Source organism: Strongylocentrotus purpuratus, unplaced genomic scaffold (genome assembly GCF_000002235.5).
Source record: "Strongylocentrotus purpuratus isolate Spur 01 unplaced genomic scaffold, Spur_5.0 spur5_contig_858, whole genome shotgun sequence".
Lineage (NCBI taxonomy): Eukaryota > Metazoa > Echinodermata > Echinoidea > Camarodonta > Strongylocentrotidae > Strongylocentrotus > Strongylocentrotus purpuratus.
The window spans coordinates 89,141-113,747 of record NW_022145566.1 but is presented as its reverse complement, the minus strand read 5'-3'; the positions used below and the strand labels follow the sequence as shown (position 1 = coordinate 113,747).

Sequence of the window (24,607 nt, the reverse complement as noted above, 5' to 3'; positions counted from 1 at the left end):
TTGGATGGTTTCGTTTTCCCCTTTTTTTTTTCTTTTTTTTTTCTTTTTTTTTTTTTTTTTTTCTTTTTTTTTTTTAAAGTTTCGATTTATGCCCCTCCACCTGGCACTATGCCTGGCAATGTCTCCCAGCTCAGTAATGGGTGTGATGACTTACCACTTGGAAACTAGAACAACACTCCAATTTGTCTGTCATCTTGGTTTGAAAGTAATCTTTGTAATAGATCTCAATATATATTCATCCAAGTTTAACACATGGTGTACCACAAGGTTCTATCCTAGGTCCTCTACTGTTTTTAATTTACTTTAATGATCTTAGACATTATTCTAAAACGACATTGTTACTATTATTTGTGACTAGTTCACAAGCACAAATCGGCGCCTTCAGTTAAATCACCTTCCTGCTTTTTCACACGGCCAAAAAACAAAAAACAAAAAAAACAAAAAGATTTTTTTTTTTTTTTTATTTTTTTTTAAAAATAAATTGTTTAACCGAAAACCGTCCGGTTTTGACAGGCGGTTAAACGGAATTGGAGATATCCGTGATGTTACAGCACTACTTGAGAATGTGACATATTAAAGCTTACATCTAAAAGTATTCATCAAAAGCCCTAATTCAACCAATCCACATTTCATTATTGAGGAAAAAGACAAAAACCATATACTTTACAAGGAGTATGAATAATTCAGTTGGTAACTATACATGTATGAATGGAAGGAAAAGGGTATCATTGATAGGTTTATTTACTTTCGTCTGAATTTTTTTCGTCAACAGAGAGTGATGAAAAACTTCATTGTAATTGATTGCCAGAGATGAGAAAAATTATCTGGCCCCTTCACAGTTATTTAGTGTATTCATGATAAGGTCAGATGTGTACTTAACAATTATTTGTATTGCGTATTGAAGTTTTTCAATTCCCTGTTTCAACAAGATTACAGTATTCAAGACGGAAATGTTTCTGTTTTTTTTCAATTTTTAGACAAATGTGGTGTATTCCAATCTAATTTAATGTATTCATATTCTAGATTTATTTATTAACAGATAGATATATGTGCATTAATATCCCTCAGTGTCCATGAGAAGCAATGTTTTCAAAGAATTGTTAAGTCATATTAGAATTTTCAGGGAAGTCTTATGAATTTATTTATCCATACAATTGATTTAAAGACCTATGCTATTCAGTGAATCATAAGGTCAATCTGTACCATGCCTTTGTAGAATTTTTAATCAAAAGATGACATAGTATTCAGCCTGTAATTGTATCGATGCTGTCTTCTCAACAATTTATTTGAATGAATTTTTCTTGAAATTACCTCTAAATGCATTCCCCTTTAACTTTAAGCCTGCAATTGTATTGATTCTGTCATCTAAACAAATTATTTGAAATAATATTTCTTGACATAACCTCTGAATGCCTTCCTCTTTTAGCATGTAATTGTATTGATTCTGTTTTATATACAATTAATTTGGATTAATTTTTCTTGAAATAACCTCTAAATGCCTTCCCATCTAAGCCTCAACTCAAAGAGGAACTAACCTCTCTTCTTGACTGAGCCAGCCTGAGTGGAAGCAAACAAATTCAGATAATCTGTCACAGATCAAGATAGAGTAGACAAAGAATAAGAAATGGATACAATTTCAACAGTTTGCGCCACTATTCACGGGTGACTTTGCAATTCATTTTAAACTCATTACTCTTATTTTCCTCCATTCTGATTATGGAGCCAATATAATTTCAAGCAAGGATTTGGAGAAAAAAAAATGTGTTACCATTATCAAGAAAAGGAATGTGTTCCATCAATTAGGAAAATTAGGAAAGGGAATGTTTTGAGTTGTGTACAGTAAATGATATCATGAAATAATTTTGTTGATTAACAGATATATTCTCTTGCATTTCTGCTTCCACTTTGGCTGATTTATTTAAATTTGATTTCCTATAGTCAACTGAATTAGAAGGGACTGATTTTCAACACTCTTTTCCTATCATAGAATGTGTTGTAGTCTGCACACACACTTCCTCCGATTGAAATATATATTGAATTTCAATTATTTGCAGATATTTGCTCCTTTATATGTATGTATTCAGACAATATTGTATCTCGAACAACTTTCTGCATATATTTTTTGTAGCACAAAGTATTCCTAAAGATTGTAGCTACTCCAACTGTCAATGTTAGTTTGTAGTCCAAATGATTAATGGCAAAAACATTTGTTACAATGAATTGTGTTATGGATTCTCTTCAGTAGAATATGGATCACACAAAACCTTGATTTTTGTTTGCGATTGTAAAACGTTCATGTCGTGGCCTTCTTTTTAATGTAGTATAACAATTTTCTCGGAAGCTAGACAACTCACTTTGTCTGTGTGCATAGTTAATCTATGAAGAAACAAAAGACATTTTATAGTTTGTAATGTACTGTACAGATTGTACAAAAATAAATCATATATGCATTAGAATTGTAAATAACTTTTTGCGTGTTTGGTTGATAGCACATGCAATGCTACTATCTAATCTATTATTTTTACCCATTTTTTAGTATGTATCAAGTGTACCAATATTTAATCTTTGTTAATAGTGTCATGTCTTTTCATTTGCCAATGTAGTATCAATTTTAATCGTACATCAAGATGGCCTCTTGTATCCTGTTATGATTTTTACGATTATGAAAGAAATATGAGTACTTGTCATTTGTATCATTACATGTTGACGTAATGTCAACATGTTTTGTTTACTAAAGGATCCCCCCCCCCCCCATCTTGAATCCATTGATAGAAATACTGCAATCAAGTTATCAGAGCAGTTGCATTTGAGTTTGTTATCTAGTTGTTGTTTTTTCTTGGGGCAGGGGAGAGTTTTTGTTTACCATGTTCAAAATGAATTTTAATTTTATTCATTCTAGAAACAATGTTATTTAAAAAGTGAGAAAGGAAATCCAATTTGTCATTACGTATTCCAATTTTGAAATTCAAATGCCAAATTTAAAATAGAGCATGTTTCATTGATTGATTGTTAAGGTTTTCCATTTTCATCTGGTCTTGCCATTGCAGTCTGTGTTCAAGTCCAATGTTTTCTGTTTGTATTCCCAGTTGAAGTTGAAACAAGTTCAAATTGTCTTTTGGTTGTAAGAAAATTATAAAAACTGTAACTAATTCCAATTTTGATATCCTGTACATTGTTTAAAATTTCTGGTATTGATCAAAGTTATTGTTCAGTACGGTAAATACAATGAAATAGCTGTCTATAGATTACCTGAATGAAATCAAATTTTTGCCATCTGGTGCAGAGTTTTAACTTTTTTTTTTATTGCATTGTAAGAAGAATGTATATGAAATAATGAATTGTCATTGGAAGGGGATAAGTTTTGATTGTTTTAAAGAAATCTATTTTTGTGGGAGTTCCAAGCCTTATGTTTATGCTGTGCTTCTCTCCTGTACATGCAAAAGTGAATGGTCCTCTCTATAGATGTATTTTCAATGAATGAATGAATAACTACATTGATGTATTTTTTGCTGAGAAAGTAAAATTCTTTTACAATCAACCTCTTGGCATATGTACATGTCTGTATACTACCGTATATAACGGTGTATAAACCGCACTTTTTTGCCGCCGAAAAAATGTCAAAGTCGGGGGTGCGGTTTATACACGGTACACCAAAAAAAAAAAAAAAAAAAAAAAAAATTTTTTTTTTTTTTTTTAAAGTTTCAATTTATGCCCCTCCACCTGGCGCTATGCCTGGCAATGTCTCCCAGCTCGGGAATCGGTGTGTTGACTCACCACTCGGAAACTAGAACAACACTCAAATTTGTCTGTCATCTTGGTTTGAAAGTAATCTTTCTGATAGATCTCAATATGTAGTTTATAATAATAATTCCTCCAATTTTTCTTCTATTACATGGTGTACCACAAGGTTCTATCCTAGGTCCCTACTGTTTTTTAATTTACAGTACCGTAATGATCTTACACACACAAAAAAAAAATCTCGGCAAAAAAAAAAACAAAAAAAAAGTTTTTTTTTTTTTTTTTTTTTTTTTTTTTTAAGGGCGAAAAAGAGGGGTGCGGTTAATACACGAGGGCGGTTTATACAACGTTATTTACGGTACTCATTAAAGTTTGTACAAAGATCCAACAACAAGAAAAGAGTTTTGTTCTTGATTTGTTCCGTTCTCAGTTTTCAGGGCAACTAGTACGGTGGTAATGATGGAGAAGTTTTTCTGGCTCATGCTTGTTATTGATTGTGTCAAAGGGGCATTGATCCACTTCCAGCATGGAGAGGGGGAGGAGGGGGACATTACAAGTTGATCAAAGACTAATCTAAAAGTTATTGGAATGCTGGGATGGGCTCGGGGAGGGGGCAACTGGCCTCAATGTGCACTGGCAGACCTGCCAACCTCTGGAGTTCAAAAACTGCATTCTTTATTCCCAAAAGTTGTATTTTACTGACAAAGTTGTATTCTTAAAAAAATATAAAAAATGTTACGCGGATCAGTGCTTTTTACAGTTCTTACGTACAGGGAGAAAATTTGTATGGATCATTGGTTGAATATGCATGATTTCGTCATAACTAGCGAGTTCGATGAACCAATGAACATCCCCAAATTTCCGAAGTGAGATGCTTGTAGGATACTTTACAGGACAGAATGGGCATTTTGCATGGCACACACAATTTAAAGTTTAAATTTAAAAAAAAAAAAAAAAAAAAAAAAAAAATTGTTTTTGAAAATCGTATTTTATTGAGGAAAATCGTACTGGTTGGCAGGTCTGCACTGGGCGTTCTTCAGGAAATAACTTATTCAGGTGATAACTGGGGGAGGGGCAGTATTGTGCTTTGATTTTTGAATGTGTATACCATGGAACGTTGAACTATTCGACTCCCTTCCTCACCCCATTTCAAGGGATGACTGATGTCGAGAGAGGAGTAGAATAATAGTATGAACAGGGAAGGAGACGATGGATAGACAGATGGCTTTAAGTAGATCATGATTTAATGAGGACAATTAGACCATGCAAGTTACCTTGTAATATCAGGTATCTTGTCACAATACATCAGGGTAAACAAAAATACATGATAATATAGATATATACAAAACTAGATATTCTGTTAATCTTAGTATGATCTTAGACAATACTGCATTACAATTATACAAGTGTAAATTGACTAATTAAAAGAGGAAACCTTCCACACCTGTATGAATTCTGGAAGTTTACAGACAGTTTGGTAATCATTGCCTGAATGTACAACGTATCTTCTGGTGGGTGCGAGAAGACTGTTATCTTATACCCTTTAACACAGAGTTAACGCATGTCTGGCTCATGACTGACAAACACATGTGCGTAAAAGAGGAGATTGCTAATCTAAATTAAAGAAAACCTTACTCCAAGAAATAATGACATGGGCATCGCTATTTTCTTGATAGCGTGAGATATTATGTGAAGTCCAATATCAAGTAAATAAATTCAAATTTATGGATGCTTCCTTCCCACATGTGTGTGGTAATGAAGTATTTCATTCACCCATTATTATTCTTTGTAATATAATTGTCAGAGCGCAAACTGCATAAATAAGTTGTCGCTCTTCTAGGGTAAAGGTTTCACATAAATGAAATAGATTTATTAACTGCTATGTTTTAAATAGAATAAAATTCATGGGTTACATTTGTTCCAATGTTATATATTTTTCACCAAATATAATTTTACCTTCTCAGCTATGATTTTCCCTCTTTGGAAAGGTAAGGTTTTGTTATTGAATTAAAAAGTCTTTCCAAATAAAGCTTGGTGCATGATACATGTACAACTTCAACTGTTACGTCACATTTTCAAGGTATTATCATATAAAGACATTACATCATACTAATTCATTAATATATATTTTCATGAGGGATATTGTACATCAATAGGCAGGAATAAATCTCATCTTTCAGCATACCTACACTTATTCTTCGGGGTGAGGTTTCCTTTAATGTTGGAGTTTGTGCCTCACCATGTCTGCCTAGCCAACTTTGTGTCATTCAAGTTTGACTCAATATTTATAGGGCAAATGCAAGGTCTTTATTCATTTGATGTCCTATAAGTATTGTGCAGTTTTGAACAAAAAACACACAAAATCTGTCATTTAATTTCCTATTTTGCCTGATCTAAGCTTCAGTGATCAGACACTAAAATCTTAATAGCCAGGATTTGCCCACTAGATTAGAGCTCAAGTACTTTGAACCATGTGTTCATATTAATTATGGTAGCCAAATTGCAAACTGCTGCATGATGCCATTTTCCAGACTTTGATTTTCCTCTAAATCAAGAGTTGACAAAAACTCTGTTGCCTATCTGAAACTTTCGGCATATTGTCCAACTCTTACCCCAGAACTGATGGAAAAGACTATCAAATATGACTGTGCCGAAGAGTAGACTATGTGCATGCAACACTTCTTCATATATATATATATATATATACATAGGTACAGTCAAACCTGTCTATAGCGACCGCCTGAGAGAAACACAAAAAGTGGTCTTTATAGACAGGTGGTCTTTGTACTTTGTTCACAGGTTCCTTTTAGTACATGTTTCAATGAGAAACCATTTTGAAGGGAAACTAAAAATATGGTCTTTGTAGACAGGTGGTCATTAAAGCAGGTTTGATTGTATATACCGGTACTTATATATACGTGTTTTGTTCTGCGATCCAAGCGATCTTATACATGATTGGTAAAAATTGTTTTTTTGCCGATTATGATCCAATCAGCTACACCTTAAGAAATTGGATGATTAATGGCGTCATATTTCAATTGTCTGTTTTTTAATTAATTGCTAATTCAATATTGTGCCAATTTTTCAAAAAGGAACATGCAAATAAGTGATCATTATTGAAAACACATTTATAAAGACTGAATTGGCTTAATGCCCTTCAAGTAGTGAACGAAACTGAGAGAGAAACCGTGTCGTCCCACGGCCTATTAGTGAATACAAAACAGTTAGGAAAGTACCTTTGACTAGCACCACCGACGTATATTGCATACATACATGTGGATTCCTCTTAAAGATGAAGTTGAGTTCTGGTCATGCGATTGCATTGTGAAAGTAACGATGTGGAACCGACCAGAAAAGGTTGATCATCTAGCATATAAGAATTTGTGTGTATTGCAAGGTTCTGGAATCATCAAAATGATAAGAAATTTGGCCAAGTCTTGGTAAAGTTACAAACACTGTACAAAGAAAGATGTATATGGGACTACACGAACACGTGGCGTAAAAAGCCGCCCCCCCCCCCCCCCCCCCCCCCCCCGATTTTCACGATGTTACATGCATATTTAGAATATGAAGGCATTTCAAGAGGCATGCTTTTCAGGGAACATGTCTTATCTGATGTTCTTCCACACTTGCATAATAAGAATGAGTAATGCTCACAAATTATTTTTTCACCTCTCCCAGAACTCAACCTTCTCTTTAAGCCATTGACTACTGGAACTTGTCTTCTCCATAGGCTTAATACAGGAACCAAACAATTCCCACAGCCAATGGAATTTTCAGGAAACGACACTTAATGGTCCTAAAACCTTATCAGACATTTTCAGCACAAAAAATACAAAAATCAACCTCATCAAGAAACAGCCTTGTTCATACACTGCAGCAAAATATAAAAATAATTTAGGTGAAAATAACTGGAAAGCAGGGTAAAGAGAAGCTCCATGCCACAAAGACCTCTAAACATACTTAATTACCTAATATCTATGCTATAAAATAAAGACAGAAGAAACGCACTATATTTCACAAAGATCCTAAGTAGAACTTAACTTAACTGAAGTTGGACTTAAAATTTATGGAGAGCCATTTGTAGCCTTAAAATGAAATATATTCAAAAGCAGAATTTCAAGTATTTTAGACTTTTCATAAATTCCACATCCAGGACATGAAATTTGAATTAACATTTTATGCCTTTTAAAATAACTTTTACAAAACATTTTTTCAAACATGGTAATGGCTTTCCATAATTGTTAAGTCCAACTTAGAGATAAGTTCAACTTAGGATTTTTGTGAAACACCCCCATGTGTGAGCATGGCTCACCGTCGGCAGTATATCACCAAGGATATGATGATGTAATGATGCCAGGTATGACAAAAGTGACCTTTAGACTTCCTATATCTACAGGAAACAGAGTTATAAATGGAAGACAGTGTACTGAAATGGTTCAACACACAGGTCCCCTTTCAGCTGTTACAATCCTGTATAGACACTATCATGTATGTTCAATCTCATGTAAGACCAACAGAAACTTACATGTACGTGACATGTTCATGAATTTCTGAGAGCGGTTCTTTGTTGTGAAGTTTCATATGCTGTGATTTTATTAACTCATATCCTGCCATGAGACTGCTAGCGCGCTATTGTTATAGTGCTCTGTGCACGCGAGCGCTATAGATTGACTGCTACATTCATGCTAGCGAGCCACCGCTTGTCTGCTTTGTGCACGCAAGGGCGCATATGTAATAACAGTTATTGTTCATGCCCATTTCACCGTGCTGAGTGCTTTTGCAGCGCTATTCAAAGTACCATCGCGTGCATCAGATTATCGGCTTTGGATTACGCGTCTTTGTATACAACAGTCAGATTGGATTTTCTCGAGTAATTCAGTGATATATTTTTTGTAAAGATTTAAATAACATGCACTTGAACCAACCCTAAAATTAATTTGGCACACAGGAGATTTGTGGCTGGCACAATAGGAATTAGCACTGTGGCATTGGGTGCATTGTATGGGTGGCAGCTTAAGAGTTAAACCACAACTGATACAACACTGAATTTTTTCCAATTCGTGAAAAGCCTCATGCCATAGGAATAGCTCTCATTTACAAGTTGCAAAGTCTTATGTCATGGCGGTTTCTGATTTCATGAACGATGGCTTTACAGTCATGCTAGTTGGAAGTTTATACAACATAGAGGATAATAACTATGCAGGATTGTAATGCATTAATTATAGTATGCTAATAAGATCATGTTTTGATCTTAAAGAAGTCCAGCTGATGTAAATTATTAAAATAATAATAATACCATACATTAATGAACATAATATCGTCCCTATTTTCACAAAGTGACGGTAGTGAGGAAAATCGTAACGCAAACTGAATGCAATTTTGTTTCACTACCGTCACTTCGTGAAAACAGTGACGATATGTTGACACTGGGTGAATTTTTCTCTCAAACTGAATTAGAAATCTTTCCTTTTAAACATTTGAAATATATCACACAATACTGGTACACCAATGACCCTTAACATTGCTCGTGGTTATATCTTGCATAGTAAACCTTTTATATAAAGAAAACATTACTGTATGTAATCTGTATAAATACATCTCAACATAACGTGTGAGTTGTCTTTCATGCCTGAGAAAGCTATATCTTGGATAGGTGGAAAACAATCCTTAAGTACCAAGACGGGGAAGTCCAAAGCATTTGGTAAATTGCTGTCCTGTAATGTCACAATATATTCCATATATACTTCTGAACATAATTATATTGACATCACTTACATCACATGTGTCTTTTCAACTCAAATTTGATCTGATAAAAACTCTAGTAGAGCTATAAACTTAAAGGTAATACAAAGTTTTGGTATTGGTCATGAATTTGGTTCAAATTAACATATTGGAAGCATATGCGATCCTACAATATTCAATGATCGTTGTCGCAGTTGAAATCGAGTCTAACGTTATGAAATTGTAAATAATACACTCTTTATGTTGTATAGCTCCCTCTCAAGGTCAATATATTAATTAAGCTATAAAACAACATTTCTTGACTAAAATCGACCAATGAGCTATTCCCGTTTGTAAATTATACATCACACCTACATAATCTGAGATTTTCATGGTCGCAGCTACCATTGTACAGCCGTAGTCGCTTTTTGAAATTCATCAAAATTTACCAGGAGCACCGGTAATTTTTTAGATTCAATTTTTCTTGAAAGCAGAAGTGTTTTAGTGGGTAAATTTTCTACTGCTTATAATACATCCACACGGGAATCCAAATATTTCAAAATTGTAAAGCATCACTACCCACCCAATTTCAAAATTTCCCAAAACTTTGTATTACCTTTAATACAATCATGATCAGATATATACTGAAATCTTAGATGTAGTATGTGACGTACAGGACAATAGCTTTCACAGAAGAAGTGTGTAAAGCATACATTAATTCTGTCATACCAAGATGCCAAACATGGAAAATTAAGTACAGATTTTCTTCATCTCATAGACGACACTCATCAGAACTGTGACAAAATACAGACAAATCTGTAACGACTTTGATGCATTCTTCCCAGAACCATACCAAACCTTTAAGGACCATAGTTTCTTCCTTCTACACTTTGACATCGATCCGTAAGCTTCCTCTACTGTGATCTATCTCCAGATATTTTTTTTACTATTCCTAAAATTTCATTGTCTTTTGGTTCATAGCCTTTTGAAAGGACCTTATCCTTGCTTGATCTTTGTTTACCCATCTAGAAGTCATAATTAGCAATAGGTTCTTTCAACAGCCGACAAAGCAGCTTCCATTTTTCAGGATGATTTCTTTTGATTTCCATCTCTACTTCTTGTGGCAGTTTCCAGGTTGATTGGTTAGTCTTTGTATCGAGGAAAAAGATGCGGCCTCTGGTGGCCTCGCCCTCTGTGTCCCGATGCATCATCCAATCGTCTATGAGCTTGGATTCCTCCATGTAGAGACCACAAGAGCACTTCAAACGACCCACATTTTGAAGCTCTATGTCCACTTCCTCGCAAAGCCGTAATATCAGGTCCAGCTGGTCCGATTCCGTCTTCTCAACACGAGAGTAGAGATGGCGGTACTCCGCGTAGATTGGATTCTGAGAGGACGGAAGCGGCATGGGTGGACGTTCATCAATGGAAGGCGTCTTCTCCTCGCTGGAGAGGGGAGGTGCTCGCCCCCCTAGAGGAGGAGCCGCAGCAGGTCCTGGGGAGAACTTGCTAGCACTGATGGCTTTGGTGAGATAGAGTTCTTTGTGTTTGGTACCTGGGAAGGGATTGATGTGGAAGTATTCTATGAGATAGGCCAGAGATGGGAAGACCGCGTCGCTCTGGAGGATGCAAATTTTACCATGCTTCTGCTCTACCTTGATGTGGAAGATGTTCTTACAGTCAACCCTACGCACAAAATATAAAAGAGAGTACAAAAATCATAAAATATATTTCCCCTATACTTCATACTGCTTCAAAGGTCTGTTTGAATAAATTAGTGGAGAGTAGTAGTGACCCAAATTTGTATGTACACCACAGCGTATTCAGGTTATTTGTACTCATTATAGTATAACATTTTTATCCGCACATAAACCAACTGTAACTATGAACTGGCTTAGGCCAACAACAAAAAATCCTTCGGTTGTCCTCGACCGCCCGCTCGTCATTTTCGAGCGGCCTGTATTTAAAAAAAAAAATAATAATAATTTTTTTAATTTTTCTTATTCAATTTTTTTTATTTTTTTTTTAAATTTAATTTTTTTTGGGGAGCAATCTTAAATGCCAAACATACTATTTTATGCATTTACAAGGATCAAAATGCGTTCTGTTGCCAGTTTGGTATTTTTAGTACATAATTCTGTATTTATTAAACTTGCCATTTTTTTATTTTTCTATGTCAAAATGTCGTTCATTCAAATCAGGTTCTGAGCATTCTTTAACTTATTTTAAAATTTAAAGCCCATCTGTACTAGTTTACAGGAGGGATTAGACCACCCTGCAAGGTCACTGGACAGGTGGTTATCTCATCAAATAAGCTCTCAGTTAACATAAGATAAAGAGGATCATGGGGGAACGATGGTCACCAATAAGGCATTGTTTGCTATATAGAGGGCGCAAGTTGCTATAAATAGTACAATGGAGATTTAAAAGGTGCTGTATTTCAAAGCAAAAAAAAATACTTTCTGTGTTAGTCTTGATATACATTGTACATTAAACTAGTCTTTTACCATATTAAAGTGTTTTATAGACTTTGTTTGTTTCAATGCTTGACATCCCAATGATTTTTTGATTATTTTTTTTCTATGGAATTTAAAAAAAAAATTTAATTGGGGAAAAAAAAAAAAATTTAATTGGGGAAAAAAAAAAAAATGGGACACACACAAAATGAAGTTTAAAAAAAAAAAAAAAAAAAAAAAAAAAAAAAATCTGCCCGCCCGCCCCTATTCCAGAAAAGCAATAGAGGACAACCAAAGAACTTTTGTTGGCCTTATGGTTGCAACTTGCAAAACAATGATGGAAATTAGAATCATCACTTTGGTATTAAAAATTTTGTGATAGAACTGAAACATAAGTAACACATACCGTAAGCACTTTAATACAACCTTTGATTTCCAAAGTCAAAATCTCAGTCTGCATTACATTTGACAGTATAGCCTCATCCCTCTAAATAAATAACATACTTCATGATAACAATACCCACTTGTAATCTCCTTATTTGATTTCCTTGTTATTCGCAAGCATATTCTACCTCTCCTTTTTTGATACACTTGTTCTTTGCCTATCCCTGGGTATCGGTTGTCTTTTATCATAGAATACATCGGCTCATATCATTTCTCTTTAATCCCATTATCAAACATTGACAATTTGTAACAGTCACCTTCCCTAGCATGCATTACTCTAAAGAAGATCTAACTAATGGGCCATCAAAATCAATCATATGCCATCGAAAGTAATCACGCCATGGATACAAGTACATGTAGTTTCACAATCAGGAAACCAAAAGCAACCAAACGGATTTCCTTTCACCATTCATAAAAGCTTTTAATGTGAAACTATAATTTAGGAAGCTTTGATCATACACTGAAAATACACTTTTTATGTGAATATCAACACTTTACACCAGGCATATCAAAATTGATAACTCACTATATCGCCTGTTGGAAGCCAAAAAGACATTAACGCATATACTTAACACAGAGTTAACATCCTTGTGGCTCTGTACGGATGACATGTACGTATGTACATACTATTGCTCTTTGTTTGTCCTTCTAGGTATTTCCAAGATTTAAAATATAAATTGACTACCGGTACTCAAGAAATAAAATCATATATCTTTCACTATCTTTCTTTCATCTACCGGTACTCTGAACTCTGACATAGGTTAAATAGGTGGGAAATAAAAAATGAGTACCGGTAAATGATTGTGAGTAAGACACTTTGAATTTTTGAAACCAACAAAATACCTTTAACATCACTATTAAATCTTACTGGATATCACAAATACTTAAAAGCAGTGCATATACAGAGTAGACCTATGAAACTTTACAAGAAATATGGGCACAATTTATTGGTCTATGGGAGAAACTATTTCTAACCCCATCCCTTATTTCAAATATTTTTCAACTTAGGTTTCCAGGACAATTCTTGGTTCTTGAGATATCAACAAAGCAGGACGGCCAGATGGACAACCAGGAAACATAATGCCTTTGGCACCACCTTTGGCACCTGGGTGGAGGCATGAAGAAAGAAATGCTGTAGAGGATATTTTCTTTCTTTCTATCTTGGTCATATAAGACCAATATATATGAATGAAATATAAAACATATTGCAGTACTTTATGTTGAAGTATAATATGATTAATCAGCCTTAAACAAAACAATTGTTTGTGGACTTACACAATAGAAACAACAAGGGTATCTGGCTGCGAATTACTCTTCCTCAGTAAGAAAGCTCCTCTTTTATCCAAGTAGTACTTGAATATTCTATCCTCCTAAAGGAAATAAAAACAACAGCTCATCAGTAAGGACAAATAGCATTAATAAATAAATACTGATGTGGTCAAGGTTCCTCTTATTGGGAATCTTGACCACATTTTGAATAATCTCATAATTGTATACATACTATAGGTGTGTCAAAAAACGGGTTACATAAATGTGACACTGTTATGTGATCATAATCTGTTATAATCCTACACTACAGAGACAGAATCTTAGCCAACTACGTGACTATGTGTAGTGTAAACACAACATGCAGGGCACAGGAAAACCTTTGCACAGGAAATGGGTCTACTCTCACAGAGCAATTAAAATGAGTAATTTGATCATGAACTGTGCTTCTGGTTTACAGGTATAGTATATATGGCAAAAATTCTTTGTCTTCATTTTTGTGGTCTTTACTGTTAACTGGTAATATTCATGTTATACTTTCTCCAGAGATCTTAATTTTTGTTTTTGTTGTTTACAATAAAGGATTGTATTTAGAATATTCATTTACTGTCATTCTTCCTTAGCGCTTAGAGATTTTGGTGGTAAGCACTTTATAAGCACAGTTTTTATTTTTATTAACTGATGTAACCAATTTAGTGTAACTATTCCATTCTCATAGCATATTGTTTTTTCTTGCCTTAATATTTAATTCTTAAAGTCACTCATTAGTCCACGAATATGTTTGCTCAGTTGCTACTTATTAAGCGCAAGCGCTTTATATTAAAGCCTAACATTATTATTGTTATTATGTCTTAACAATGGAGAACCTGAATGTAGTTTACAACAGTCTGAAAAATCACCCGTCTTTCACCATCTTAAAAAAATAAACCTTGGCATCAGATAAATGTGATATCATTCTTTTTTAAAAACAATTATGCTTTGAAAACAATTAATTTTTTTTTAAAGGAAACATAACAACCAAAGAACATTAGGAGGAAATGACATTGCCTTCAAGAGCCATTCCCAAGTGTTAAAATTGCCTTCTAATGCACACATTGATTGTGGACTTTTTACATTTAATATGAAAGTATAGATCCTTGTTTTACAAATCAATAATGCCAAGTTTGTTTTTATTTTTATTTTTGTTATTATGTACAGTGATTTATTGAATAAAGAACAGATTTATATTTTTTGTGTTTATTATAAGTTTTAGTTGGTAATTTTAAGTCGGACAATGGTGCGCTTAGAAACACCCTGTATTAAGCGCCTAATAAATGTTATGTATTATTATCATTATTAAGTTTGACCTCCATATTAACTACTAAGCCCATTAAAATAAATTTAGTATTACAACGATTCAGTTGAAATTCACATTTCAATGTTTTCAATGTATGCTTCAACGCATACTCTAGAGAGAAAGGGAAATTCATGTTTAAAGATAAAGACCAGTTATGGTTATGCGATTGCATTGTGAAAGAAACATTGTGGAATCGATCAGAAAAGGTTGATCATCTAGCATATAAGTATTGGTGTGTCCTGCAAGGTTCTGGAATCATCAAAATGAAAAGAAATTTGGCCCAGTCTTCGTAAAGTTACAAGCACTGTACACATAAAGATGTATATGGGACTACGCACACGTGCGCGACACATGCGTTTATCTCTCACATCCCAATAGATAAACTAATTTACCAAATATATCAATTAGTAGGCGGTTTCCCGGCAATTTGTTATCATCATATATTAGTCAAAACATATTCTTTCACATGATTGATAATAAGTGCTTCCATTTCAATTTTTGAAATTGGGGCATTTCCAATACTGGTCTTTAAATACCTTTAAGTGATCAACAAATGTTCACAATATCACAGTAGAATGATCGATTACCCAATCATGAGATTTGCATAAAAGTTGTTGTCTCATCTTTTAAACCATTCATACTTTCTCACAAACTTTCTGCTTTCCTCCAGAGCTTTCTAAGCGATCCTTCTTCTCATAAATTTATTATTGGACTTCACTTTAAATGTTATCAACCATCAGAAAAAATAGTCTACCGTATACATTCAAAATATAAGCTTCAAATATTACTTCTGGCAAATCAAAAATGTGTTGCAAGTTTAGATACATTCTCAATTTAACATAACATTTTTATTAAAGGAGACTTTTGAGTAAACTAGTCAATGCACCCATACACACTCGCACAAAATGGGCATGCAAGGTACCCAAGTCTTAAATTATAGCTGTGCACATATCATTTATAGTTGACTGGTACATTTTAATTTCTCCTTCAAGAACTGTTAAGCAAAGAATAGAGGCATGCATGACTTGGTGAATTTTTACACTGGGTCATTTTGTCTCTAATCTGTGCCATGCTGTGCGTGAGATAGCTGATATGATCCAGGTTTATAAAATACTTCATGGTATTGACAGACTCAGTCCAGAACATTTTTCAAGAGACCAGAGTACCAATTCACTCGTGGACATCTGCTTACCGGTAGACTTTTCAATACTCGCCACAAGCTAAATGTCAGAGGCTGTTTCTTCAGTAAACTTGTTATTAATTTATGGAATAAACTGCCAAAATCTCTAGTCACTGCACATAACATAGATATTTTTAAGACTGGTTTAGATAAAAGCTGGCTTGCCAAATAATTTTATGTAACTTGACATCCATGCTTTTTGCACTCCGTTTAAGTCGCAAACTGTCAATTGAACTTATATTTTGGAATACGACCGGGAGATCTACAGGATTACACCTCACTCCCATATATCAGATGATGATGATGAAAATTAAATTAAAGTCAGCCACAACGTGATGAATGCCTCCGATCTTCCATAGCTTGATTGATGGAGCATAGACGCCCACCCCTTCCCCCTTCTCTGCCCCCCAACTATCATTCATTTGAATTTGGTTTACCCTTCATGACGAATACCAAGAACAATCGATGAAAACATTAAGTCCCCTTCTCACCTCAGTGTTTGTAAGTCTTCCATGGAAGAAAGGGAGGGCCTCAGCATATTCAAAGATGGATGGTCTCGCAGACATCTGCGGTACTCCTGGCCCACCCCTCTGCATATTCTGAATTCGACCACTCTTTACGTCGCACCAGATCTTCTTGCATCTGTGTCTCTCTTCTCTACACTTGAATTAAGAAACAAATCCATAACAAAAGGTAAATAATTCCAAGTCCACCTATAAAGATTAAATCATAATTTGAGATCCTTTCTTTACATTTCGGATATCCCCTGGAAGGGCTCAATGAACACAAACTCTATTATTTCAATCCAGACATCATGCATCCCTAGATCCCTGTCAAAAATGTTGGTTTGGAGATAATGATAAATGATAAATTGGAACATTTTCAGTCCTTGAAAGTTGAACTTATGTTTGAAAACAAAGTGTGTAGCACATTTGTTGCCTCGTCGATCCTCTCTGTCTACCTTACTGGGGGTAAATCTACACAGAAACTGTAACTGTTATTCAAGGTAAAGACCATTATTGGAAACGCCCCAATTTCAAAAAATGAAATGGAAGCTCTTATTACCAATCATGTGAAAGAGTATGTTTTGACTAATACATGATGATAACAAATTTGCCGGGAAACCGCCTACTAATTGATATATTTGGTAAATTAGTTTATCTATTGGTGTGTGAGAGATAAACGCACGTGACGCGCACGTGTGCGTAGTTCCCTATACATCTTTCTGTGTATAGTGCTTGTAACTTTACAAAGACTTGGCCTAATTTCTTATCATTTTGATGATTCCAGAACCTTGCAGTACACACCAATACTTATATGCTAGATGATCAACATTTTCTGATCGATTCCACAATGTTTTTTTCACAATGCAATCGCATGACCATAACTGGTTTTATCTTTAATCGATGTAGACTAATCTTTGCTACATATAAACAGTCATTTAACAATTATGCAACAACAGCCTTACATGTAGGATGTACCAATGCTCTTGAATCTCCTTAGGAATGAGTAGACACACTCGACAGACAGTAGTAAACACAGCTTCATACTTCCTGAATTCAGGCACACAATTCCACAATAAGACTTAGATTAGAGCCTTTGGCAGAGTGCACCGAGACTGCACTGTGGAATTAGAAAGCATACTGCAGTGTACGCACAATCACACACAAAAAATACATGACTTCGCCTCGAAAATAAAATGTCAGAAGTAGACACAAAAATAAACAAGAATTAAAATACTGTACCTCGACGCCGAATGGGAAACGGCATTCAAGTTTTGGGCTGATAGACTAGATTTAGAGGAAAGTGAACAGTTCCAAAGGAAACGGGAAACTACGACAGAGCATTCACACCAAGTGGCATGCGCACTACCACACTCGCAGCTCAAGTAAATAATGCATGTAGTGCCCGTCCGCCCTGGCCTGGTGTACCGTCATGCATGAATACCGCTGCTGTAAGACATACGGACGACACGATCCGTGTGAGACGCAACAGGGAAATTCCCGTAACTAATCCCAGTGGCGAATATAGTAGGCTGGCAAGTGAAGGTCGTGGGCCCATGCAACAAATACTACCACCTCGTAAATTATTCATGAATCAATATTGGTATCAGGAATAATAGTATGATGGTCTTGAGTGTCCATGAAGCCTTCTATTTTGCCTACGGATTTAACAAAAAATATTTGTCAAGTAGCACTGACGAATAAGTGTCCGACCATAATTATAAGTCACAATTTAGAAGATTAAATATATTCCTTGAAAACTTCTTCAATTTGCTGTTTAAAATCAACCAGAGGCGAGGCTCCGAGACGGGGGGTAGGGGATGTAGTGCCATGCCATGCCACATTTATATCACATTCTTACTTTCATTCAAATTTTAATATTCTCTTTAGATTAACCTTCAGGGGAGGCAACCGGTTGATAGCCCCACTTCAACAAACCTGCACGCCTTCAAAAATTGTTTCAAAATTCTAGTTTCATTCGAAACTCACTGGAGACTATAATTTGATATTGAGGGCTTAGTAAGTCTTAAATTTAGTTAATCTTTTAAAACTACATTCACTTGTTTTATCGTGTTTAGTTGTTTTAAGTTGCTTTTTTTGGTACGATATCATTCTGACATGAAGCTATAAAGCCGTGCCGGTGTCATAGGCGATTTGTTCACGGTCTTTGTCGCTTCATGTCGGTAGAGCAGCGGTCTCGATCACAGTGACCCGGGTTCGAAACCAAGGCGATACACTAAAGCCCTTTGGTAAGGCATTAATCCTCATTACCAGGTCCCTCATTACCAGGTCCCTAAAGCCGTCGGCCGTCTGGTTGCTTACTTACAAGCATGTATGCTTTCTTAGCAGTCAGCCCGGCAGTCAGGTATTAAAAACAAAAACACCACCATTCATTCATAACTCTACGTCAAAAAAGCAAATGACGCATTGTACGTAATTAAATCCCACTGCACACGCGCCATGTGATAGTGACGTTGTACACAAATGATCACAGGGTGGATCACTCGAGTCCAAATCTATAAGGTTGAACAGCGGATTAGCTGTTGTAAGACAAACAAGACAGGAAAGTTTTCTGTCTTTTGTCTAATCGACTGCGTAATTATGTGTTCCGAATTTGTGCGATTGGTGTTGAATGTATTATGTTTGGACTGTTTTATTCGTGTGTACGATTAGCATTCGTAACTCCTTGTTAAATCACTAGGGCTCTACGAACCAAACACGACAAACGACACATCTACACGTAGGCGCGACATGCTAGACGACAAACGACAACATTACGCGTAGGTGCGACTTGCTAGACGACAAAATAATGACAAAACAACACGTAGGCGCGACATGCTAGATGAAAAACGAAAAAAATCAGGTTCACACCATGCACGATATTCGCTTAAAGGTCGAGCGCTAAAAGGTCGTGCAGTTGTGGTGTCGTGTCGTTTTGTCGTGTGTCGTGTTTAGGGTTCCAAAATACAGATTAATAGTAAAACGGAAACCTAAACTTTTTCATATACATGACCTAACAATCTAAACTGTTAAAATATCTTAGGCCTGCTTTGTGTATCAATTACTTTGACGGTACGTAGGCCTATGTCGATACTAAGGAGCAAAAACTGCTTATGGATTAAGGATAATCCCTTTCTGCTAAATTCCACTTTATTGTCTCGAGCTATATATAGGCATATTGTAAGCTTTAAGAAATACTGCTTAATGATGGCTCTACAATAAAAGATCAAAATGAATCGAAAAAAGTATAAGAATCCTTCAGACAGAACTTGAGTGTGTCAAAGGATTTTTAATCGCGCACCAGCGTTTAATTGTTATTAGTAAAGCTTAAATTATTAAATTATTAAGCTTTAAAAGCTTATTAAAAAAAATCCACTAATATGATAGAATTGTAAGCTATCATTTTTCCACTAATAGGATTAAAGGTCTGCCTAACTCCAACAGGAATAAACAAATACATTTGACTGCCATTCAAAATGTAAAAAAGCTAAGCAGGCCTTTTTCTTCAAGCACTTGCTAATTAGTCCTCTCAGTTAGAAATTGTCGTTATTAATGCATACAAAGAAGTACGTATTTATACAGTACAGACATTTGAAAAAGTTGATACGAGAGCACCATTTAAAGATTTAGTGGAGTTCTGTTCATGTGGAATCGATCAGAAATAGTTGATCATATACCATATTCATAAGCATTGGTGAGTACTGCAATTAAGGTTCTGGAATCATCAAATGTCAGATAAGAAAGTTGGCCCAGTCTCGGTAAAAGTAACAAGCACAGTACACAGAAAGATGGGACTACACAAGCATGTGGCATAAAAATGAGGCCCACATTTATAAGTTTTTACATGTCGTATTTAGAATATGAAGGCATTTGAAAGGCCAGGCTTTTCAAGGAACATTTTTCCTCTGATGTTCTTCTACACTTGCATAATAACAATGAAAACGCTCACAAATTGTTTTACACCTCTCCCCTGAACTCAACCTTCACTTATAAGTGGAGGAAAAGATACGTTTAATCAGCAACACATTCCATAAATATTGATATTTTTTTGTCGAAGTTAAAGTTCCTTTCCAGTCGGAAGGAAATCATTAGAAAGGCCAATGCAAGTCAATAATCATCTTTTGAAGATACAGCTTTTTTAAATAACATGATATTCAAACGTTAGGATATGGTAGCTCGTTCAATGTGGACATTCTTGTTTTAAAGACTTAAAAAAGGTCAGGAACTTTGAACGCAGAAGTTATACTTTGTGACCTTATAACCTGCACATAATATCCAAATTATCTTGATTGTGTAAGGCCATTACGATTTAGTAGATTTTTTTGTATTTTGTTATCAGAGTTGAATAACGTATTACTTAATTCAAACAAAATATGAAAAAACATATAACGTCAACAAACCCTATATAGTTTGTCATTATATGAGAGATTTTCTTTTGTTATGTTTTCTTTTTCTTTTCTCTGGATATGCCATCAGAATCGTATGAATTACCCAAACGGGATTGGTGGATTTAACTTGCAGTTGATGTCTTACTGAAATTTTTTACTTATATGTTGCTATTTTACTCATATTTCACGTAAATGCTATTAATGTCAGCTCATCTAGTCGTTGTTTGACACGTTAATGATGGTAAGGGAACAAAGGGTGATCTCCAAACTATTTTCACCCCTCCCCACCGGCCCAAAAATCCTAGATCCACCTGTGTACATGGTTGTTATGGGAAATAAGCATTTATACAACATAAATTGCTCATAAACCAAAGATTAACATTTCAATGATGGTAAGGGGACAAAGGGACTATCACAGAAACGAACAATGATTTTAATCAACAAATTCCATTGGCAGATCGTGGGGAAATCATTTGAAATTGGAATAGGCTTTTTGTGATTTTCTCTTCCCAAACTTGATAAAATCTTGCTTTTAAACCAAAGATTTATTACCTTCACAATTTCATGGTGTTTTGCCTACCTCCCCAATTGAAGGCGTTTACACGTACTATGTGCGCGTGTGCGTGTGTATGTGTTATATTCTCTCGAAAGGATTGAGTCTGATTGGTGGCCATGCGACATCACAAACTCAAAGCTCAATCAGGCTGTTAATAGAACCAGAATAAAATTATCCTTGTAGAGACCCCCCCCCCCCCTTTTTTTTTTTTTTTTGGTGCCCGTCTCCAACTTTAACATACCCCCGCCGGCGAATTTTTTTTCCGTACTCGAGAGAGCAAAAATCCCATGTGCGCATGCGCGTGGACTTATGATTTCTCTGCTACTTCCCATACGAAATGTATGTATTCGCATGTACTGTGCACGATTCGCGTTCTACGAGTGAACGATGGCATAGTAGTCTTCAAACACAGACTCTGATTTGCCAGTTTGACAAATCAATATGCGTATGTGTCGCGATGTGCTTATTCAAGTCTGTGTAGTTGTATGATTCAGACCCAGTAGTGCATATGGAAATACATTGCAACTTGTATAGAATGGTATAGTAGTCTGCAAGCACAGACGCTAATCTGACAGTTTGACAACATACTAGTAGTGTGCTGAGAAGTACTTTATTCAAGTCGCCAACTTGTATAGAATGGTATAGTAGTCTGCAAGCACAGACGCTAATCTGACAGTTTGACAACATACTAGTAGTGTGCTGAGAAGTACTTTATTCAAGTCTGCGTAGATGTATGATTCAGACCCTACTGGTGCGTGCGTTAGAAATGCATCTCAATGTGTAGAGTGTAGTATAGTAGTCTGCAAGGACATAATAATATATTGTGTATTGATGAGTAGTGATTTTATGCAAGTTTGTGTAGTTTAATGATTCCAGACCCCATGGTAGGCCTATGTATTGTGCCACTGCTCTCTCATACTCTTTCTCTCTCTCTCTCTCTCTCTCTCCATATCTCTCTCTCTTTCTCTCTCTCTCTCTCTCTAGCCCTCCCTCCAGTATGCTCGCACTTCTGTAAGCACTAAAATGTCTGAATCATACAACTACTCAGACTTGAATACTAGTACTATTGCTACGCACGATATATGCGTAATTGTTTTGTCAAACTGGCAAATCAGAGTCTGTGTTTGAAGACTACTATGCCATCGTTTACTCGTAGAACGCGAATCGTGCACAGTAGATGCGAATACATACATTTCGTATGGGAAGTAGCAGAGAAATCACAAGTCCACGCGCATGCGCACATGGGGTATTTGCCCTCTCGAGTACGGAAAAAAAATTCGCCCCCCGCCGCCTCTGGTTGAAAGGTCTACTTTATTCGAGTTCGAAGCGGGTGCGCATGCGCGTGTGTGTACGGTCACGTACGCCTTTCGTGCATAATATTTGCATATGCGTAAAAGTAGTGGTGTGTGCGTGTGTGTGTGTGTGTGTGTGTTGTGTGTGCGCGCGCGCGCGCGCGCGCGCGCGCGTGTGTGTATGGGTGTGTGGGTGTGTATGTGGGTGATGATGGGTGACGTTAATTTTGAGTCGGTGGTGCGGACACACGGATGATCGTTTTACAAGTTACATATAAAGTGAGCGATATGAAGTTCGATCAGTTTCCATGCAGCGATGCACACTAGCCTGACAATTCCACATCAACTCTAGATCTCTCCAGACATTTCTTCACATTTCCAAAGGTAAGATCTATCTTAATATGAATACTTCTATCATGCTTATTTCAAGGCCCTCTTATTCTTCAATACAAGGATAATATATCAAGTTGTAAGTTTATTATTAACCAGATCACGTACATTTAATACTGAAAGAGATAATTCAGCACTGACAGAATCTTTTGTAAGAAGTTGCTCGACTCTTGCATTTTGTTTTTTCTGACATTAATGGTTTAAAATATGTGATGAAATATCCGTCAATAACAATTATTTACTTTCTCACACAAAAATCAAAGTAAGGTCTGTAAAACGTTTTATTTTGGCAGCCAGTCCTTACAATTCCTTTATTCAGCTTTCCTTTTCGTATTTATTTCTCTCTCATTTCATTCATTGAATAATCATTTTCCATAATGATTCAGTAGATTAATAATACTTCATTGAACATTTATAGATTTTAACTGTATTTTCAATATCTTCTCTGATTAGATTACATAATTCTAGGTCAGATTTTATTGTTTAGTCTTTTTCGCCCTTCATAGTTAATAAACCGTTGGAATACGATTCATGAACCCATACGGAATTATGAAAAAACGATATAATTTTAACCGTTGTCATCTATAAAGGCTAATATTTATACTAGGTAGTCAAAACTTAATTTGTGTATAAAATGGCTGTTTTTGTTGTTCTTATTTTACCATTTTGTATTTGTCAGGCAGGTTCTTCTCGTTGCACATGTTTTCGTAGTACAAAATACGTCCATTCGTCACCATTTTCGATAAAAGCATTAACATATCGCGCTGTGGATGGAAAAGAAATTTCCAATATAGTTCATTGATTCAGCGAAACATCACAAGAGAAAAATCATGAAGAAATTAGTCCAACAAAGTACGGCACGAATAATGCTTCGCCTCATCTTGCTCTCTCTGGTCATGGTAGCTAATTCATCCGAACATACAACGTCCGAAACCCCATTGATCCATCCATCTGATTCAGAGGGTCTATCTGAGACACCGCAAACTTTGAAAAGGAGTTCAGTCAATATCCTAACTACATCATCCGCAGTCGCCACCGAAACGAATACCGGGGCTTCCTCCCAACCATCAAAAACAAGTGATGTGATGCATACGGGCGCATCCAGTTCTGATGGTTCTGATCAGTTACAAACCATTCATGAATTCGTAAGCGAGTTTACCAATGTCACAATTGTCCAACCATCCACAGAATCGGTCGCCCGGCTTGATACAACCATATGGGTGTGGCGATTCTCGTGGACATGGGTGACTATCCTTCAGTTAATCATTTCATTGATCGGTATTCTAGGAAACCTCCTGGTTGTCGTTGTAATGAGAGTTCGTAGGTCCACTACT

The 24,607-nt window shown here is 35.7% G+C and overlaps 1 protein-coding gene across 1 annotated transcript; it reads right to left on the bottom strand.

The window, feature by feature from the left end:
* Nucleotides 1–9,996: 9,996 nt before the first annotated feature.
* LOC115929024 (tyrosine-protein kinase ZAP-70-like) lies at nt 9,997–17,694 on the bottom strand. Its single transcript, XM_030997061.1, has 4 exons — nt 17,613–17,694; nt 16,636–16,806; nt 13,638–13,732; nt 9,997–11,148 (listed from the first exon to the last, which is right to left on the bottom strand). Exons 2-4 carry the CDS (start codon nt 16,738–16,740, stop codon nt 10,488–10,490), a joined length of 861 nt encoding a protein of 286 aa, XP_030852921.1. The 5' UTR covers nt 16,741–16,806; nt 17,613–17,694; the 3' UTR covers nt 9,997–10,487.
* Nucleotides 17,695–24,607: the final 6,913 nt, after the last annotated feature.